Source organism: Malus sylvestris, chromosome 8, assembly GCF_916048215.2.
Source record: "Malus sylvestris chromosome 8, drMalSylv7.2, whole genome shotgun sequence".
Taxonomy (NCBI): Eukaryota; Viridiplantae; Streptophyta; class Magnoliopsida; order Rosales; family Rosaceae; genus Malus; species Malus sylvestris.
Window position 1 is genome coordinate 12,605,776 of NC_062267.1, and position 21,954 is coordinate 12,627,729.

Sequence of the window (21,954 nt, forward strand, 5' to 3'; positions counted from 1 at the left end):
AAATTCAAAAGGGATATGATGCAGAAGTATGAGATGACTGATTTAGGACTCCTACATCATTTCTTGGGGATGGGAGTTCTACAATCAGAGAAGGGGGTTTTCATACACCAAAGCAAGTATGCAAAGGCCTTACTTGCAAAGTTTGGTCTCGAGGATTGTAAGTCAGTATCAATCCCTCTTCCCACTGGTGAGAGACTAAAGAAGGTGGATGGAAGTGAGTTAACTGATGAAGGTTTATTCAGGAAAATAGTTGGCAGTTTGCTATATTTAACTGCAACTAGGCCTGATATAATGTATGCAGCCAGTTTGCTATCAAGGTTCATGCATGGTCCCACGAAGAAGCACATGGGAATAGCTAAAAGAGTTCTTAGATACATTCAAGGTACTCTCAGCTATGGCATTGAATTTACAAGGGACAAGGATTTTCTCTCCCTTTCTTCGAATTCTTAAATCCATCTCCAGTGAAAGCTTCACTACCCACTTGTTCAAAATTGGTTTTAAAGAGATAGCAATAGAGACAAAATGCCGCATCTTTAGATACACTATACTCCAACCAATCAAACTCATCAAACCATTGGGGAATGAAGCGTCGATTAATTCCCGATATATTAGTTATTGGGAAATTATGACCTCTAGGTTGACAAGGTCCTTTTTGTAGATATAATCTTCGGACCTCATCTCTCATATTAGCATCATAATCTATTATTCGAGTTCTTAATCCAGGATCCGCTTGAAGATTACCCAAAACATCATCTAACTGACTTTGTCTTGAACTTGGAGTTCTTGAACTACCAACAGTATTTGAACTATCAACATTATTCGAACTACCCGAACCCGATGATGACTTTCTCTTAAAAAACCGTTCCATAATAATGCTACATATACAAAATATTCAAAATAAATACTCACAATATAAACAAACCATAAACATAATCAAAATAAATATGAATTGGATTTCAATTAAATTAAATATCTCATCTTGCATTCTACATATACAAAATAATGAAAATAAAAACTCACAATATAAACAAACCATCAATATAATCAAAATAAATATGAATTGAATTTCAATTAATTAAATATATTCTACATATACAAAATATTCAAAATAAATACTAACAATATAAACAAACCATAAACATAATCAAAATAAATATGAATTGGATTTCAATTAAATTAAATATCTCATCTTGCATTCTACATATACAAAATAATGAAAATAAAAAATCACAATATAAACAAACCATCAATAAAAACAAACCAATAAAAACTCACAATATAAACAAACCATCAATAAAAACTCACAATAAAAACTCACAAAATAAATATGAATTGAATTTCAATTAATTAAATATATTCTACATATACAAAATATTCAAAATAAATACTCACAATATAAACAAAGGGAAGAGATGGAGTTGGAGCCGCCAACAGAGGAGCAGCAAGGGAGGAGATGGAGTTGAGGGTTTGGGTGCAGCAGCAGCAAGAGAGGAGAGGAGTTGAGGGTTTAGGGGGATTGAGTTAGGGTTGGAGGATGAGAAAACAAAAGAAATTGGGTCTTTTGATTGTATAGGAGTAGGGTAGGAAGGCTGGGACTGGGGGGGGACACGGTGGGAATTTCTTTTTTCTTTTTTTTGTTCGGCCTGGCCCAAAATGACGCCGTTTTGGCCAGGTCATTTAAAAAAATTTCCTGGGCCAAAACGACGCCGTTTTGCCCGTTTGTTTTGAAAAAAAAAGAAGCGCGCGCGAGCGCTGCTTCTTCTTCCTCTTCCTGCCGAGTCTTCGTTCAGGCTTTTTGTCGAACAGTTGGCGTGCGAGTCCGACCTCGACGACCCCGACGACCCCAGCTCCAAGAGGTCGCATATGGGAGCTTCAAGGTTGTTTCCATGGTTTCCAAGGGGTCCACAGTGGGGTCGTCGGGGTCGTACGACCCCTTGGAAACCATGGAAACAACCTTGAAGCTCCCATATGCGACCTCTTGGAGCTGGGGTCGTCGGGGTCGTCTGGGTCGGACTCGCACGCCAACTGTTCGACAAAAAGCCTGAACGAAGACTCGGCAGGAAGAGGAAGAAGAAGCAGTGCTCGCGCGCGCTTCTTTTTTTTCAAAACAGACGGGCAAAACGGCGTCGTTTTGGCCCAGGAAATTTTTTTAAATGACCTGGCCAAAACGGCGTCGTTTTGGGCCAGGCCAAACAAAAAAAAGAAAAAAGAAATTCCCATCGTGTCCCCCCCAGTCCCAGCCTTCCTACCCGACTCCTATACAATCAAAAGCCCCAATTTCTTTTGTTTTCTCATCCTCCAACCCTAACTCAATCCCCCCAAACCCTCAACTCCTCTCCTCCTTTGCTGTTGCTGCCCCCAAACCCTCAACTCCATCTCCTCCCTTGCTGCTCCCCTGCTGGCGGCTCCAACTCCATCTCCTCCCTTTGTTTATATTGTGAGTATTTATTTTGAATATTTTGTATATGTAGAATATATTTAATTAATTGAAATTCAATTCATATTTATTTTGTGAGTTTTTATTGTGAGTTTTTATTGATGGTTTGTTTATATTGTGATTTTTTATTTTCATTATTTTGTATATGTAGAATGCAAGATGAGATATTTAATTTAATTGAAATCCAATTCATATTTATTTTGATTATGTTTATGGTTTGTTTATATTGTGAGTATTTATTTTGAATATTTTGTATATGTAGAATATATTTAATTTAATTGAAATCCAATTCATATTTATTTTGATTATGTTTATGGTTTGTTTATATTGTGAGTATTTATTTTGAATATTTTGTATATGTAGCATTATTATGGAACGGTTTTTTAAGAGAAAGTCATCATCGGGTTCGGGTAGTTCGAATAATGTTGATAGTTCAAATACTGTTGGTAGTTCAAGAACTCCAAGTTCAAGACAAAGTCAGTTAGATGATGTTTTGGGTAATCTTCAAGCGGATCCTGGATTAAGAACTCGAATAATAGATTATGATGCTAATATGAGAGATGAGGTCCGAAGATTATATCTACAAAAAGGACCTTGTCAACCTAGAGGTCATAATTTCCCAATAACTAATATGTCGGGAATTAATCGACGCTTCATTCCCCAATGGTTTGATGAGTTTGATTGGTTGGAGTATAGTGTATCTAAAGATGCGGCATTTTGTCTCTATTGCTATCTCTTTAAAACCAATTTTGAACAAGTGGGTAGTGAAGCTTTCACTGGAGATGGATTTAAGAATTCGAAGAAAGGGAGAGAAAGATTTAAGATGCATGTTGGACCGGTTGGGAGTGTTCATAATAAGGCTAGAGAAGCTGCTACAAATTTGATGAATCAAGCTACACATATTGAAACGGCAGTGAGCAAACACTCTGACCAAGCTCGTAAGACTTATCGCACATGCTTGATTGCTTCAATCAAGTGCACTAAGTTTTTATTGCGACAAGGTCTTCCTTTTCGTGGCCATGATGAAAGTGCCACTTCAAGCAATAGGGGAAATTACTTGGAGTTATTGCAATTCCTTGCAGATAATAATGATAAAGTTAGAGAAGTTGTGATGGAAAATGCTCCGGGGAATCTCAAATTACTAGCTCCTTCCATTCAAAAAGAAATTGTGAATTCATGTGCCCTTGAAACACTTGATGCTATCATGGATGGTCTAAAAGATAGATTCTTTTCAATATTGGTGGATGAAGCACGTGATGTGTCTGTGAAAGAGCAAATGGCTATGGTGTTGCGTTATGTGGATGACAACGGGCATGTAATTGAAAGATTTGTGGGTATCCAACATGTTACCGACACTACTTCAAGTTCACTAAAGGATGCTATTGACACATTGTTTTCTCGCAACGGTTTGAGCATTTCCAAGCTACGAGGACAAGGTTATGATGGTGCTAGCAATATGAGAGGTGAGTTGAATGGCCTTAAAACAAAGATATTGAGAGAACAACCTTGTGCATATTATGTTCATTGCTTTGCTCATCAACTTCAACTAGCTCTTGTTGCCGTAGCAAAGAAGAATATAGACATTGCCTCTTTTTTTGCAACGGCTAATAGTGTGGTTAATCATGTTGGAGCATCTTGCAAGCGGCGTGATTCACTTAGAGGGCAACTTCAAGAAGAGCTTGTGATAGCTTTTGAAAATGATTGTCTTATAACGGAGCTTGTGATAGCTTTTGAAAATGATTGTCTTATAACAGGGCGAGGCTTAAATCAAGAAACAATTCTCAAACGTGCCGGTGACACACGATGGAACTCACACTATGGTACCTTGATTAGCATCATTTCTATGTTTTCATCCGTGGTTCATGTGCTTCAAATGGTTATTGATGATAATCCCAATGAAAGTGCGGGTGAAGCAAATAAGTTAATGAGAGAGATACTTACTTTTGAGTTTGTGTTTCACCTTTTCTTGATGAAAGTCATATTGGGACTCACAAATAATTTGTCACAAGCATTGCAAAGGAAAGATCAAGAAATTGTGAATGCAATGGCTTTAGTGAAATCATGCAAGGAAAAGCTATATTGGATGAGGAATAATGGGTTCGATGCATTGGTTGATGAAGTATCTTCTTTTTGTGAAAAACATCATATTGATGTTCCTAACATGGAAGAGGCATTTATACTTCCAGGGAGGTCAAGGCGTTATGCTCCAATAAAGACAAATCGTCATCATTATCGTGTGGAGCTCTTTATTTATGTCATTGATGAGCAAATTACGGAGTTAGAGGATCGCTTTAATGAGGTAAATACCGAGTTGCTTATTTGTATGGCATGTTTGAGTCCGAAAGATTCATTTGTAGCTTTTGATAAACCCAAGTTACTTCGTCTTGCTCAATTTTATCCTCAAGACTTTTCGGATGAAGATCGTTTGGCACTTGAAGATCAACTTGAGATTTATATTCATTATGTGTGTTCCAGTAGTGATTTCTCTCAATTGGAAGGGATTGGTGATCTTGCAAAAAAAATGGTGGAGACAAGGATGCATCAAGTATTCAATTATGTATATTTGCTCATTACATTGTCTTTAGTTTTACCAGTTGCAACTGCTTCAGTGGAGAGAGCATTTTTTGTCATGAATATTGTTAAGGGTCCACTTAGGAACAAAATGGGAGATCAATGGTTGAGTGATAGCTTGCTTGTTTATATTGAGAGAGATATTTTTGCTTGTATTGAAAATGAAGCTATAATGCTTCGTTTTCAAAATATGAAACCTCGTCGTGGACAATTATAGTTTGTAATATTGTTTCCATTATGAATTATGAATGAAAGTACTATGATTTCATTTTCAATATGTTTTTCCATCCTAAATTTTTATTTGAACTTTTACACTGCGACCCCTTGGGGTAAGATTCCTGGATCCGCCACTGCTCATGAGTGATTATGATGTTGTCCTGGATCAGTCTCCCTTCTACAAAGGCGTTATGGCAAGGTGAAATAATGGCTGGGAGATACAGTTTTAACCGATTTGCTAGAATTTTTTATAACACCTTGCATGAGTAATTACACAACTTATGGGCCGGAACTGATTCATAGTATCAGGGTGATGGGTCTTCAGGATAAGGATGATGTGGGTGTCATTTAAGTCAATCGGGCTAGTACTTCCATTGACAAAGTCTGCAGCCAATCCCCTAACCTCTGGAGAAATGATTTCCCAGAATGATTGAAAAAAAACACCCTGAAATCCATCAAGGCCCGGGGCTTTAAGGTTGCCCATCTGGAACACAGCGCTCCTCATCATCGACTGGCCACGTGAGAACTTCATTCATCTCTGCTGTAACCACTTGCTTTACACAATCAAGAAGAGAACCCCAGTCACGATGTCCCCCTGTGGTGAAAAGATTCCTGAAGTATTCCTCAATTGTGGATCGAATTCCACGTTCACCCTCCACCCAATTCTCATTAGATATCTTGAGCTTCTTGATTGTGTTATGTCTACTTCGCTGCACTGTTGAGTGATGAAAGAATGCCGTGTTTGAGTCTCCCGCTTGGAGCCACTTGATCGTCGATCGTTGCTTCCAGAATTGTTCCTCTTGAGCCTCAAGTCGATCTATTTCAGCAGTGGTCTCCCGAATTTGATCCGCATTGTTTGCCCAATCCATTTGCAGATTGTCAAGGGCCTTGGTCAAATTCGATATTTCAATTTTTCTCCCTTTAGACTTGCCTCTACTCCATTCCTGCAAGTTCCTTTTGCAGTTATGAATTATCCTCTGCCACCTTACGTATGAACTCACATGAGCGCAGGGTAGGGTGCAGATCCTCAAATAAAAGATAGGAGAAAGATTTTCTTCCTTCTTAATCTCTCTTTCATTCTCTTTCTTTATACTTGAACGTACGATTAAACCACATCAACATCTTATTTTGATTTTTTTTATAAAAACAATAAGACAAAAAGCAAAGTGTGATGGTTGAAGGGGAGAAAAGGTGATGAAAATAGAAAGGGAGAAAATCCTATTAAAAAAGTTGTCCCAATTTAGTTTAAAGTAAATTCTATCATTTAAAACTGCATCAGTAAAATAATTTGAAAAAATAAAACCATTTTACAATCAATGCTTAATTTGTTCTTATGAACTATGAAGTGGCTCCTCCCTTCCGTTCTTTCGTCCATAATTTCTTTTGGAAAATTTGAAAATGATTAGTGGAATTAATGCGATGTACTATAAGTTGGAATATATATGAATAGAATGAAGATATGAATAGCAGAATTAGAACCCACAACACCACACAAAAAAACTTCAAAGTTTCCTGATTGATAATATGAAAGATAATAAACCTAATGTCCTAGAGGTCCTATTCTAAATAGAAAAGATTTTAAAAATTAACAAAATACTATAAGCGTCTCTAAAATTAATTTTTTTTTAACAAAATACTTAAACGATGGTATTTGATCAAAAAAGCCATACATCACGTCAAATCGGTGAGTTTAATATCCATCAACATTTTCTTCCAAACAGTGGTGAAGCCATGTGAGGGCGAGGAGTGGCGGCCGCCACTCCCCTCACCGAAAAACACAGCCCCAGCGCAGGTTCAGCCCCCCCTCCCGGAAACCCAGCCCCTCCGCTCCGTCTGTTCTGTTCTTCAGATGAACTGGTTCTCTGCAACTGGATTCTTTTTTCTTTTCTTTTTTTAAATCCAGGCCAAAACGACGTCGTTTTGGTCCTGCTAAAAAAAAATTTAAAAACTGACACCAAATGGCATCATTTCATCTGTTTTGAAAAAAAAAATATATATGGTGCGGGGGGGGGGGGGGGACTACGTGTCCCCATTCAACCTTCTTTACTCTCTCTCAACTTGCAGGCCACTCACGACCAATTACAGACAAAGAGAGCAGCAAAGCTACCCCCCCAAATCCCGGCCCTCTCACTTCCGTCGAACTTTGCTCCGTCAATCACATACCCATTCGTTCTTCCTACCTCCCGCAACGTCAAATCCAACCCAGATTTTCCCATCAATCTCTCTCCTCCGTCGACCTCATCCCAATCTCTCTCTTCCCAGAAGGACCTCACGCTGAATCCCTCTTTTCTCTGTCGACCTCATCCCAATCCTCTCCTCCAAGACAATGAATACAGTGATTATGAAGATTGGATTTTGATGATTTCAAAAATTGATCTTTGGCTTTTTTGATTAATAATCTTTACAGTTAATGATTTTGAAAAAAATAAATGGGGAAGAGAAGGACTGGAGGTGAATCTCCAGAGAAAAGAGGACTAGAAGCGGGTCTCCGGAGAAGAGAGGGATTTCAGGGTGAGGTCGCCGGGAGAAGAGAGGGACTGGAGGTGGGTCTTTGGAGAAGAGAGGTTTGGGGCTGAAGAATAAGCCCTGGGATGGAAGTATTTGACAGACTTGTTGGAGTTGGAGAAGGAAGACCGAGTGTGTTTGGTCACATGTTTAAAAGAAGAGTCGATTGTTTGGTTACAAGAATAGCAGAGTGCTTGGAGAAACTTTAAAGGACAGGTGTTGTAAAATGGTTTCTCCACATAAGAAGTCAGTGAAATTGGGTACTCACTGTTGATTACCCAAGTATTATCCTGGGAAAATATTAAATAGACAGGTGTTATAATGTTATTAGGCCATCTGTCATAGTGAGTAAATTGACTACTGATTAGTCAGTATTCAAGTGTTGTTCTTTTTATTCTTATGACCCCACCTTTTTTTTGTGATTTGTTAACCCATTTCGCTCTTTTTTTTTTTAATTATTCTGGTATGTATTTTTTCCCTCTTTTTAAGACCCTAGCGTATTTATCTTAAACTCTCACATTATCTATTAATATTGTATTGATTTTTTAAGAAATAATGTATATGCTTATTTTACGATAAAAGAAATTTATTTAAATCCATCTTGGCTCCTACCTAAATCTCGCCTAGACGCCTAGCTGCTAGGTCCCAGTTCGCTGCCTGATTAGCGCCTAACGTTTTTTAGAATCTAATCCTAACCAATTTAAGCTTCTTACATGACTTTGATATTACAACTTACAACGCTTTTGGTAAAGAGACTTTTCTGTTATGAATATTGACTCAAAACTTTGTAATCTCTAATGTGAAGGCAACCGTTTCGATGAACATTGCACTCTTTTGAATTTCGCCTCTCCCCTCGGGAAATCCTGGCTTCGCCACTACTTCCAAATAGTGGGTCATGAATTCAATTCGAACACCCGAGCCCAAATCAGCACTGGCTGATCTATTTTGGAAACATTGAAAATGATTAGTGAGTTTAACGTGATGTACGTACTATAAGTTGGAAATGATACGTATGAATAGATTAAAGATGCGTAGTAGATTCAGATGATTCGACATGCACCAAGAACTATATATGTATGCATGACTCAACATTCGACAAGTCGGCAAGTTACACATAGTTGTGTATGCAACATAAATTGCTCTATTAAGGCTAATTGAGACAATGAATTTGGTTCCAACCACCATGTGCTATGGAGCTCACTACATTTATAGGTAATAGATTCATATTAGAAAGTCCATTCAATTTGTGGACTAAATTGAGATTTAGCTTCCAGGTCAATCAATCAAGGTATTATTCTTGAAAATCCTTGAGCTGTGAACTAAATGATGGAACCTAAGCATTCCTTGGTGCGTTCACTTTTTGTTAGGGTTCTTGGTCATTTAATGTCACAATTAAATGACATTGATATCTCCCTCATATATTCTAGATCAACAACTCAATTTGCTGACATGCATGTTAGGCCATTTCTAATATATTAAAAAATTTAGACTCAAATCTTATTTAGTTTAACCGTTTAAATATACAAGTTCAAACATTTTCAATGCTACAATCAGATAAGGCGACTGCTTAGGACCTTCGATCTCCCGCGGGGCTGTACGTATAACATAAATAAATAAATAAATTAGCCATATTTAACAAACAAGTAGTGGTTGACAAAAAAAAAACAAGTAGTTGGGGTGGTGGAAATAAAGTGTGTAATATTTCTTGATGTTTGTAGTTTGGAACCCAGGGTTGTGCTCTACTTTATATATATATATATATATTTTTTTTTTTTTTTCAAATTTATGACATACAAAATAAAAGTTCCAACTTTAACCAATCGAGCCTATCCAACTATAATTAGGAAGCATAATCCATCGAAATACACTTAAACCTCCATAAATTATTAGCATGGAGAATAAAGAAAATCGGTTAATTTAGCTAATATTAAATAATTGATAAATTAATAGTTTATTAATTTTTCGATTAATTAATAACTTATTATTTTATCAAGGAAAATAAGTTACTATTTTATCAAGGTATTCTTTATTTTCTTAAATATTGTACATTGTATATACTCTCTTTGTTTTACGAACTAACACTTCTATGTATTTGTTTAACTAAGTAAAATTCATGAATCTACTATTTTCTTAAAAATAGATTGTACATTATTTAATGTACCACACTATATTATTTTATGAACATTTAACTAAGTAAAAACACTATGTATAAAGAAATTATTAATTTATATATTACGTGAGATGGATTTCTTATAATGTATTATCTTATAAATTTAATGAATTATTAATTTATCACATTATCCTCAAATCAGGACAGGCCAAAAATATTATTTATGCGAGGTTATTAATTTATCGGGTTTTAAATATAGAGGTTCTACTATACATCTAGGAAAAGGAGACGTGTTTTCCTTTATCTCTCCCTTTTTTAATTCTTTTAAATCTTGCCATTTTTACTTAACAATTAGGTTTCTTGAATGCATACATTGCTTATAGAATATTGTTGACCATATCAATTACGTACAAGTGCCTCTAGAAAGAAGCTTTACAAAGTTGGAGTTCATCAAATCCTACCTTCGGTCAACTATGTCACAAAAAAAAAAAAAAAAAAAGATTAAAGATAACCTTGACTTTGTAAACTTAATTAGTACTTTTGTGGCTAAAAACGCAAGGCAAATAATATTTCAGTGATGTGATACAATTATCAAATTTATATTTTCATGAAATTTATGTTTGGTGTTTTATTCTTTGTTACATTCTTGCATTATCTCAACGTGATATAATAATCAATTAGTAATTATTTATCCAAAAAAAATAATCTATATGAATGTACAATGCATTATAGTGCCTAAGAGCTCAAGGGTCATTTTTTAGGTCCCTTTTTAATGGCTCGCATTGGGCACTGAAATTTCAGGGTTGGTCGTGTTAACGCGCCACAGACTTAAAACTCATATATAAATCTTAAAAAGTGAAACTCAAATTTGGATTTCAATATGAAATTGAGGCCAGAGTAGAGGTCAAACAAGAAAAATATGGCTTTTAGATGACAAGAGCAATGATGCTGAAATTGCTATTGACCTAACTACTCAAATTGTCAAAACTCAAATGAGTCAAATGTTTATAATGTATTGACTCAAATCTTAAAATTCAAAATATAAGAATATAAGTCTAAAAGTATAATAAGTGTTCGCATTAGAAGAGAAACCCAAAAACTCAAACCTACCACCTTTTCTGAACTCGCAATTTGTAAAACTTATGTAAATTTATTTTTCTTTTATTATTTATTGGGAATAGTTTTGGATAAACTTGACAATTTTTTATACAATCCATTAATACGACACATAAATGATACGAAAATAACGGAGTTTGGGTTGACACAATAACTAATTAGGTCGTTATCGGATCACACGATAAGGACCCGTTAATAACGAGTCCTTAATAGATTTACATAAGGATGACACGCGAGTAATCAGTTTCGACAGGTTAAAAAAAATTGCAATTTTGATGATTTTGACATTTTAAACTACTAAAAAAAATTTACTATAAAATACAATAGCCATAGTGTATATGCATATATTATATTTTAAATATGTATTATTGTATTATTATTCTATATAAATTTAAAAAATTTAAGTTTTATTTATTTATTTATTTTTATAGTATACTATAGGCAAAGAATGAGATTTAAAAAATTATAAAACACATTAAAGATAAAAATATCAAGTAATTTTAAAGTACCAATCACATTAAGAATTATAATAATTAATTTACAAGGGCGAAAAACGTGTAAAATTAGGCAAACGTTCGTAATCGCATCCTCTACACTTTGAGGATGGGTACATCACCGTTTGCATTTTTGGAACCATAAAAACCCTCATGAATCGTATTTTTATGGGAGTTCAGAATAAATAAAATTCATAATCATTAATGTACAAGTCTAAAAATGGTGAAGTATATATAAACACTCATGATTGCATCTTCAACATTGAAACACAGCTTCCTTCATTTTGCATATCCTTGAACATTAATGTACTAATGTTTTTTTTTTTTTTTCATTAGGCTCTTTATTTTAGGGTATGTAATACTTGAAAGACAATTTATTTTATTTTATTTTTATTTTTATGTTTTTCATTTTCATTCGAATCAAATACTAATGAGTGTTGTGAATAATGAGTTCAGTGTGTTGGTTGACAGGGTAATTGATTCGTCGGTAGTGCATCATGGACAGTTAGAGACAAATGCAGACGTGTTGATTCTAGAGTTACAACCAACCAATAATATTGGTAATACCTCTGTTTCCCCACCTTGCAATTTGAATAATACTCTTACAGGTGAGATTGGAGATAAGGCTAGTGAAGGAAATAATACTGACCATGTTGATTCTGATGATGATGAGGATACCCTACCTGGTTTTGGCTTGACGACAGAGGTTAATGTTGTGGATACAGGTAAGGATCCTAATGACTTTACCCTAGTTCTTAGTAAATCACAGCAGAAGAAACAAAAGAAAAAAATAAAAATAAAAAGCTGATGCAGCTAGGCAAGAAGAACCTTAAGTTACTAGGGCAAGAAGACAAGTTCTTTCAACCTCCAGTGGAGCCAATTTACTGGAATATTCATGGTATTGGTAATTTTGATATGCGTACGGAGCTTTCCAATGTTTGTCATTCCCATCATCCGAATTTGGTTTGCATTTCTGAACCTATGGTTACTTTTAATTCTATTCCTTCTATTTATTGGAATTCATTAGATCTTTCTTTGCTTTCTGCTAATAATAGGGGTGATTTACTGCCTAATAACATGGGTGAGTTACATGGAAAGGCGTCTTGACCACTCTCTTTGTGACACACGTTGGTTACAGTCTTGGCCTTATATGAGTTGTTCAGCTTTGCCCATGGTAGTTTCTGATTACAATTGTCTTGTTTTCTTAGCTTATGCTACTCTTCTTGTTTACATTAAGGCTTTTTTGATTTGGTTGCTAAGTGCTGGCAGTCAACTATTGCATACGGGTGTCCCATGTTTGTTATGTTGGAAAAGCTCAAGGTTATTAAGCGTTGTCTTCAAGATTGGAACTCTAATGTTTTTGGTGATGTCCATAGAAATGTCACTATTACTAAGGAAAGACTTCATAATATCCAAAATATTATTTCTTTTAATTGGAATTCTCAAGAGATGTTTAATAAGGAAGTTGTGGCTAAGGCAGGTGTCCTAGATGCTCTTCATATGCACGAAGCCTTTTGGTGCGATCATGCTCATGTTAATTGGCTTACAGACAGTGATTATAGTGTTTTTTTCCATGCTTATGCTCAAGGTAGGCTTTCTTCTTCTAGGATTGTTACTCTTTTGGATGGTGAAAATGTGCTCTCTTCTCCTATTGATATTGTTGGTCATATGGTAAACTTTTATCAGTCTTTATACAACTATATGTTCACTCCAAGTGGAATCGAGGATGTTTGTGGTGTAATTCCACCTATGGTTACTGAAAAGGAAAATCTTGCTCTTTCTTAGTTTACCTTCTGCTGATGAAATTAAAAATGATGTTTTATTTATTTTTATTTTCATGGATCCCTCGAGTGCTTCGGGACCTGACGGCTTTCTAGGTTCTTTCTATCAGTCATGCTGGGATATAGTGGTTTAGATGTTATTACATTTGTATAAGATATTTCTAAGCGAGGCTGGCTTTATCCAAATGCTAATTGCAATTTTGTGGCCCTTATCCCTAAAGTAAAAAGGGCTGCCACAATTGCTCAGTATTGGCCCATTGCTCTTGCTAACTTTATGTTCAAAATTATTCCTAAGATTCTCGCTGTAACAACCCGTCCCGGATTTTATGGTTTTATAATTTTTAAAGCGTGAATTTACAAAAATGCCTTTCGAGGCAAAAACATTGACTTTTGTTGATCGTCACGTTGTGTTGCGTAAGGCTCTTTTCCTTAAATGATAAGGGCATTTTGGTAATTTTACAATTGGATATATTTCTCCATCATGGACCATCAGGGGCCAACACGTGGCAGATTACCCCTATTTTTTGGGGTGTTCCTTTTTGTCATGTGACCTCCCCCTCTCTTATTTCTCATTTTATTTTTCTTCTTTCTTTTTCCTTTCTTCTTTTCTTCACTCCCTTCTCTTCCTCTTTTGCTGAGACACACACACACACCCATATACACTTACAACACCCCCACCATCATCCCTTGTAATCCTTGTGAGCCATTAGACCTGGAAATTGGAGCAAAACACCTTGAAAACTCCCTCCCAACGCTGCACAATGCCATCACTGTGCAACACTTTTCTCCGGCGAATTCTCACCCTTTTCGACCAAGGTAAGCCTTAAAATTGGTCCTCATCATTGTAGATCATGCCTAGGTTCACGATTAGTAAGTTTTTGCATGATTTTGGTGGTGCAGGAACTGGGAAAACGCAAGGGAAGTCACTGTGCAAAATCTGGAATGTCAAAACCACGGTCGTTTGGCCACCTTCCAACCATTTTTTTTTACTAACTCTGATCTCTGCTGGGCCTCCTAACTATATTTTGGCTTTTGAATCACTCTATTTAGACTTGTATCGAGCTCATAATGAGTTTGACGAAAAATCTGGAAAATTTCCAAAAATTCGAAGGTGGCAAGTACGAGCATACTCGTGGTGTGTGGGCCACGTGTGGGTTATCTTGAGCTGATGCGTGGAACGCAAACGCCTCCATCGGAGGCACTATGCTTCGCCGCTATCCACGACGGTGTCGGTGACTTTTCTTACGACCCATCTTGACGTATAGTAACGTGTGGGCGTGGCTTCTTAGGTCGCCACCTCGTGGCGGCGCGTGGGGGAACCCAAGGTCTCTCCTTAGGTTTTTCAATGTGCCAAATCCGAATCCACTGTCCATTATCCTAAATCTGCTACGTTTAGGTGCGTCGGTTGGAAGTGATCCCGTCCTCCCTAGTTTGAGCGACTCCTTGGAAGCAGAATTTTTGTGAGTGGACCCCATCTCAAATTGCATATTTGATAAAATATTAGGCTTGCATGCATTTCATATTTCATGAATTGAGCATGTTTTATATTATGTTTTACAGATTTCTATATTTAAGGTTTACGAAGAATTTATGATTTATTTAAATTGCTTTTACGAAGTATTTATGGTTTATCTATTTACGGTTTATAAAATGGCATGTTTATAGAAATCACGTTTATGGATTTATTATGATTTCGGATGATGAGGTTTCGGTATTCTACACTTGGTATGAGATTTTGGCTACGTTTTTCAATGTTTATCTAGTGGTTTATCATACAACACATACATACAACACAAGTATGTAGACGTCTAGGGCCATATGACACAGTTGAGGATATTTACAATATACTCCCAGCTTCACTGGCAAAACTAATGTTAGGCAGCTTTACTAGCCATGGCTAGTGTCAATGTGTTATGTATATTTTTCTTCTCTGCTTAACCCAGAGTCGTATAGCTTCACTTTTGGGTGGTGGGACCTACCATATTTCTTCAGTAGCGTAACCTAGTGTCGTACAACTTTACCTTTGGGTAATGGTTATGCCTTCGAGTGACTATGATACCCTTAGTTGAATACATCATTGATGTGATTTACGTAGGTGTTATGGATTTTCCTTCGAACAGCTATATTACCATTACTGAGCACTAGTTTATACGGACGTGTTTTATGAATGTTTTTCATGGCATGCTAGAGTTTTCAGAAAACCTACTATGTAGTACTATATGAGTTTTCAAAACAGGGGGTTAGTATGTTCTGAAAGAAAATGGTTTTCTTATTATTAGTATTATTATTATAAACTTTGGTCTACTCACCCTTTGTTTTGTGCCTCCTTCAGGAGTTAGAATCGAGGCATACGATCCCGACATCAAGGCATTTCTACATAGGTATCTTCGAGTCTTCTCAGTGGAGGACCCATTCCTTTGTTCATACCTTTTTATAATAATTCTTTCACATTATTCTTGATTAGTTGTATGCTCTGAACACATTTCTGCATTGGCATATTTCTTTCTAATTACATATTTTATTTGTATGCATGTTTGAAATGGCTTCATCACCATCGGATATTGGCCAGTACGTGCTTGTCCTTGTATCTGGGGATATCAGGGTTGGGGCGTGCAGTTTGGTATCATAGCATGGTTTGTTCAGATATACTTAGGATCTTCTTCTACTCTAGTAGTGTGTCACATCTTATTTGAAACATAAGAAATTCGTGTTGAGATTGTGCCTCAACAGTGACGTTTTGGAATGATTGACGACTCTCAACAATGGACCGATACTCTACGTCATGCGTTCTCTAGGAATGGCGGGCATAGTTGGATTTATATAGAAGTGACGTGAAATAGAGAAATCTTAGTGGGATGAAGTCTAGTTGGGACCAGCTAAAGATCTAAAATGATGATGGTACTCTGGGACTTGCATTCCCTTGGAATGGCAGGCAGAGTTATACCTATTGGGAAATTACTCAAAACATCGAAGGTTTGTATTGGAGAAATTGGGGAAACACTAATGGTAGGCAAAGTTAACAAATGTTTGTTGGGTAGATTGAATCAACTTCCTTGGACTTGTTGTTTCCATTGAGGGAATTTGCGTAAACCCTCAGAAAAATTTCTCAGTGATTGTTTTACCGATAATATCCTTGTATACTCCAACCCAAGGTCAATTTATTAAACATGAACAACCAGCTTTATACCAAATTCCTCAAATGTCGACCTTACTTAGATTACATACCTTTCTTGGGAGATGTGAGCATAGCAGAAGATATTCTTACCAAATCCAAGGTTGTGACAGTTGAAAATAAAAAAATCCTCTCGAGTGTTGTGAACTACGAAATACCATTAGTCGTGTTGATTCTATCGATAGTGATTAATGATTCTTTAACCATTGTCCTATTTCCATTTCCTTTGGCTAGGAAAAAGTCAGTTTTGTTACGATGTCGAATGTGAACGAAGTTCCTGACAACTGAAGTGTTGTCTCACTTGTCCATTGTTCTTTCACCTTTTGATGATGTCAATTAACTTTAAATCTTGCAGTGATGTCTTACTGAATTTATAGTTGTACGCTAATGCAACATGATTGAATGATGCTTATACCTTTAGATGATCAAGACCACAAGATGTGAACCATCCTATCTACTACCTAGAGTCAACGGCTACCATCCTGACTTGAAAACTGAATGGCACCCTCTCCGGGGAGTAATGTGTTAAATCCTTGTCAACCTCACAAACTTCTTAATTATCTTCACTAAAAAATAGCTAAATCTCAAAGAGCGGCTGGTATAATATATCAATGTCTACGATTGCACCATTGCATACCACGTCGATTGTGCAATTGTAGTTACTGAAGACCACAGTAGAAAACACAAAAGTACCTGAATGCTCTTCAATTTGTTATATTTCCACATTATGCTGAACTCCCAAATACTGTTGTGACGTTATTTCTCAATCATTAGGAAACTGAGTTAGCCAATTTTCAAGTTCAACCATTTTAATTGTTGTTACCCAATCAAGTTAGGTACTTGTATGTACTAAAGCATCAAAGTTGTATATTCAATCCAGATATCTTGTACTCTAGATTTAATGGACTTATTTTGATACTTAAACTTTTGAGTGTTCTTTTAGCCTTCTCGACATGGTTTCTCACTAAATCTGTGAGGAATTCACCATGGATCTACTTGGATGAAATGTGTGCCCAAATTCATATCGGTACCAACAAGAACATTAGGAGCATAACATTTTCACAAGCCTACCAGACTTACCAGGAATAGTTCCAAGTGGTCTTGAGGATTGTGCAGTATTTTAGTAAGGAATTGGTGAAGGTAGAATTGTAGGTTCCGAGCCTAGTGATTGTGGGGTCAATTTCTATGAATGGTTTGAAACAATAACCATTATTCGAAGGAAGTTGTCAGAGTGATAGTTCTTCTAATATAGGTTTTGAATCTTATACCTCTCGATCAGGAGAGCGACCATAGTGGTTAGTCATGGAGGAAATGTTTTACGACAAATGTTCACCTCTACGCATCTTTCAAGTATTTCGCTATAGGACCTTATTGTTTGTATGTATGTGGATGTCAAAACACTTCTAACAGCTTTGATTGGTGCATTTTAGGGTAGTGTGGAAGTGCGATAGAGACATGAATCAAACAATCTAGGTACATTCTCACGTTGAGGGGTAAAATGGTAATTTTTGCACAATTGGGAATTTCTTACTTGCTTACTGAGACAACGAGTTATCGGCATTACAGGTTGCAGACTGTAATATCAATGGCTTATTTGTTGGGTTTGCCAAGCAAGTGAGCAAGTCGGCCATCTACTACAGTAGTTACTAATTATTTATAGCTTGGACACGACCCAAGACACACACACACACACACCCATTCTCGAAGTAGGTGATGTTACAAATGCTTGACCAAGGCCCATCTTCATTTTCGGTTTTGATTTTCAGTTCAAATATTTTAAATTACATTATTATATGTATTTTTGCCATTACAAATTTTGGGTGAGTCATTTCCAGTTTCTATTTTAAACTTAGTAAAAGTATTTGAATCCTACGTTAGTATATATCTATTTTTGTCATCATCTTATTATATGCATATATTTTTGACCTTAGGTTATTACATAATAATATGTATGTTCAAATTTATACTTTTATATAAGTATTATACTATACTATATTATTGAGGAAGGAAGAAGGTATGAACTTGGAGGCATGGAAGAGGAATCATTGCAATCCGATTGCGATGGAATGGCATTCTCTTTTATGCAACCACTCTAACTTGATTTCTTCTTTATATATTTCTTCCTCTTTTCTAGTATTTTTATGTATAGCAAGTTAGTTCAAATTTCGGGGATGAAATTTTCTTAACGGGGGTAGATTGTAACAACCTGTCCCAGATTTTACGATTTTTATAATTTTAAAGCATGAATTTACGAAAAATTCCCTTCAAGGCAAAAACATTGACTTTTGTTAATCGTCTTGTTGTGTCGTGTAAGGCATTTTCCTTGACGTGTCCTTATAGTACTTGTTGTTACAAATGCGTGAGCGTAAGCGGAATTGAATTTAGAGCTAAAACAAAGAATTTACAGGATTCAGAACGATAAGGGCATTTTGGTAATTTTACAATTGAAGATATTTCTCCATCATGGACCATTAGGAGGGCGAAACATGGCAGGTTGCCCCCATTTTCTGGGGTGTTCCTTTTTGTCTTGTGACCCGCTCCCTCTCTTATTTCTCATTTTATTTTTCTTTTTTCTTCTTCCCTTCTTCTTTTCTTCACTCCTTTCTCTTCCTCTCTTGCCAAGACATACACACACACACACACACCCCCACAAACCTACAACCCTGGTAAGGCAGCACCCCACCATCATCCCTTGTAATCCTTGTGAGCAATTGGAACTAGAAATAGGAGAAAACACCTTGAAAACTCCATTCCCGCACTGCACAGTGCCATCACAATGCAACACTTTTCTCTGGTGAATTCTCACCATTTTCGGCCAAGGTAAGCTTCAAAATTGGTCCCCATCATTGTAGATCATGTCTAGGTTCACGATTAGTAAGTTGTTGGGTGGTTTTAGTGGTGTAGGAACTTGGAAAATGCAAGAGAAGTCACTGTGCAAAATTTGGAATGTCGAAATCGTGGTCGTTTGGCTCATTTCCAGCCATTTTCTGGCCAACTCCAATCTCTGTTGGGCCTCTTAAGAGTATGAACTCTTATCCACATTCTAACTACATTTTGGCTTTTGAATCACTCGATTTGGACTTATATCGAGCTTGGAATAAGCTCTTGAAGTTTGAAGAAAAATTTGGAAAATTTCCAGAAATTCGAAGGTGGCGAGTACAAGCACACTTGCTACTCATGGACCGAACGTGGGTTGTCTTGGGCCGACAAGTGGAGTGCACATGCCTTTGTCAAAGGCATCGTGCTCCGCCCCATCCAAGGTGGGAACTACGACGGTGCCGGTGACTTTTCTGACAATATTGCCCTTGACCTATCTCGGCGTGTGGGGTGGCACATGCGGTGGAGTGTAGGGGAACCCACGGTCCCTCCCTGGGTTTTTTGACGTGCCGAATCCAAATCCGCTGTTTGTTTTCTTAAATTCGATCGTTTTAGTAGAGTTTTATTAAATGGTCTCTATTTGTGTTTAGGTGCATTGGTTAGAAGTGACCCTCATCCTCCCTAGTTCGAGCGGCTCCTCGGTAGCAGGATATTTGTGAATGGACGCCTTCTCAAATTGCATGTTTTTTTATAAAATATTAGGCTTGCATGCATTTCATATTTCATGAATTGAGCATGTTTTATATTATATTTTACGGATTTCTATATTTATGGTTTACGGAGAATTTATGATTTATTTAAATTGCTTTTACGAAGTATTTATGGTTTATCTATTTACGGTTTATAAAATGAAATGTTTATAGAAATCACATTTATGGATTTATTATAATTTCGGATGATGAGGTTTTGGTATTCTGCACTTGGTATGAGATTTTGGCTACATTTTTTGGTGCTTATCTAGTGGTTTATCATACAATAGATACACACAACATGCATATGTAGATATCTATGGCCATAAGACATAGTTGAGGATATTTATGACATACTCCCAACTTCACTGGCAAAACTAGTGTTGGACAGCTTCACTAGCCACGGCTAGTGTCAGTGTGTTATGTATATGTTTTTTCTTTGGAGTAACCCAGAGTTGTACTGCTTTACCTTTGGGTGATGGGACCTCCCGTATTTCTTCATTGGCATAACCCAGTGTTGTACAACTTCACCTTTAGGTGATGGTTATGCTTTCAGGCGACTATGATACCCCCCCTAGTTGAGTACATCATTGATGTGATTTATAGAGGTGTTATGGATTTGCCTTCGGGCGGCTATATTACCATTAATGAGCATTGGTTTATATGCATGTGTTTTACCAACGTTTTTTATGGCATGCTAGAGTTTTTAGAAAACCTACTATGTAGTACTATATGAGTTTCCAAAACGAGGGGTTAGTATGTTCAGAAAGAAAATGATTTTCTTATTATTAGTATTATTATTATAAACTTTGGTCCACTTACACTTTGTTTTGCACCCCTTCGGGACTTAGAATCGAGGCATACTATCCCAGCGTCAGGGCACTTCCGTATAGGTATCTTCGAGTCTTCTCAATGTAGGACCTATTCCTTTGTTCTTACCTTTTTCTAATAACTCTTTCACATTATTGTTGATTAGTTGTATGCTCTGAACACATTTCTGCATTGGCATATTTCTTTCTAATTACATTTTTTTTGTATGTATGTTTAAAATGGCTTCGTCACCCTTGGGTGTCGGCTAGCACGTGCATGTCCTTGTATCTGGGGATATTGGGGTCAGGCCATATCACTAGCTGATCGACTTGGCCTTATTGCCACTCACATAATTTCACCTCATTAATCAGCATTTTTGAAAGGTAGACGTATTTCTAATTGCATTGGCCTAGTTTCAGAAGGGTTCAATTTTATGGATGAAAAAGTATTTGATGGTAAAAGTATTTGATGGTAATGTGTGCATAAAAGTTGATATTGCTAAAGCTTTTAATACTTTGAATTGGAATTTTCTTCTTCATGTGCTTTCTAGCTTTGGGTTTTCTCATATTTTTGTGGACTGGGTGCATGTTTGTTTTATTAGTCAGCTCTCCTTTCAATTTTGGTAAATGGCATGCCACATGGGTTTTTCTCCTGCTCACAAGGTGTCCATCAGGGAGACCCTTTTTCTCCACATTTTTTTTTTTGGATTAGCAGAGGAAGCTCTGAGCAGAGGTTTATATTTGCTTTTCTCTATTGGATGAATTACTGCTATTTCAGCTGCGCAAGGTTGTTGCCCTCCAACTCATTTGTTATATGCTGATGATCTTTTTATTTTTTTATCGTGGGAATGTTCTATCTTTTTGTTCTCTTCAAAATTTTTTGGATAATTATGGTTGTGCATCGAGACATCTTGTTTATGCAACTAAGAGTACTTTTTATCTCAATTCAACCTCTGCCCATCATAGAATGCATATCTCAAGATATCTTGGCTTTCATATGGGTGTTTTTCCTTTTACTTATCTTGGGGTTCCCCTTGTTTTGTGATAAGTCAAGGAGAATTCATTTCCAAGCTTTGGTGGATAAGGATAAAGCTTGTTTTTCAGGTTAGTCATTGTTGATTGGAGTATAATGTGTGTGGACCTAAGCATGAAGGTGAGCTTGGTCTTCGTGATTTGG

General features: G+C 36.5%; 1 protein-coding gene across 1 annotated transcript; it reads left to right on the plus strand.

Moving 5' to 3' along the window:
• The first annotated feature begins 2,358 nt into the window (after window positions 1-2,358).
• Window positions 2,359-5,576, plus strand: LOC126631369 (uncharacterized). Its single transcript, XM_050301516.1, has 3 exons — window positions 2,359-2,437; window positions 2,801-4,736; window positions 5,550-5,576. Exons 2-3 carry the CDS (start codon window positions 2,808-2,810, stop codon window positions 5,574-5,576), a joined length of 1,956 nt encoding a protein of 651 aa, XP_050157473.1. The 5' UTR covers window positions 2,359-2,437; window positions 2,801-2,807.
• The last annotated feature ends 16,378 nt before the right edge of the window (window positions 5,577-21,954 follow it).

Excerpts from the sequence above, each read along its gene's own strand:
- LOC126631369 (XM_050301516.1), top strand. The coding sequence starts at position 2,808 with ATGGAACGGTTTTTTAAGAGAAAGTCATCATCGGGTTCGGGTAGTTCG. Across the intron at positions 4,737-5,549 it reads TAGAGGATCGCTTTAATGAG|GATAAGGATGATGTGGGTGT; the intron begins GTAAATACCGAG and ends ATGGGTCTTCAG.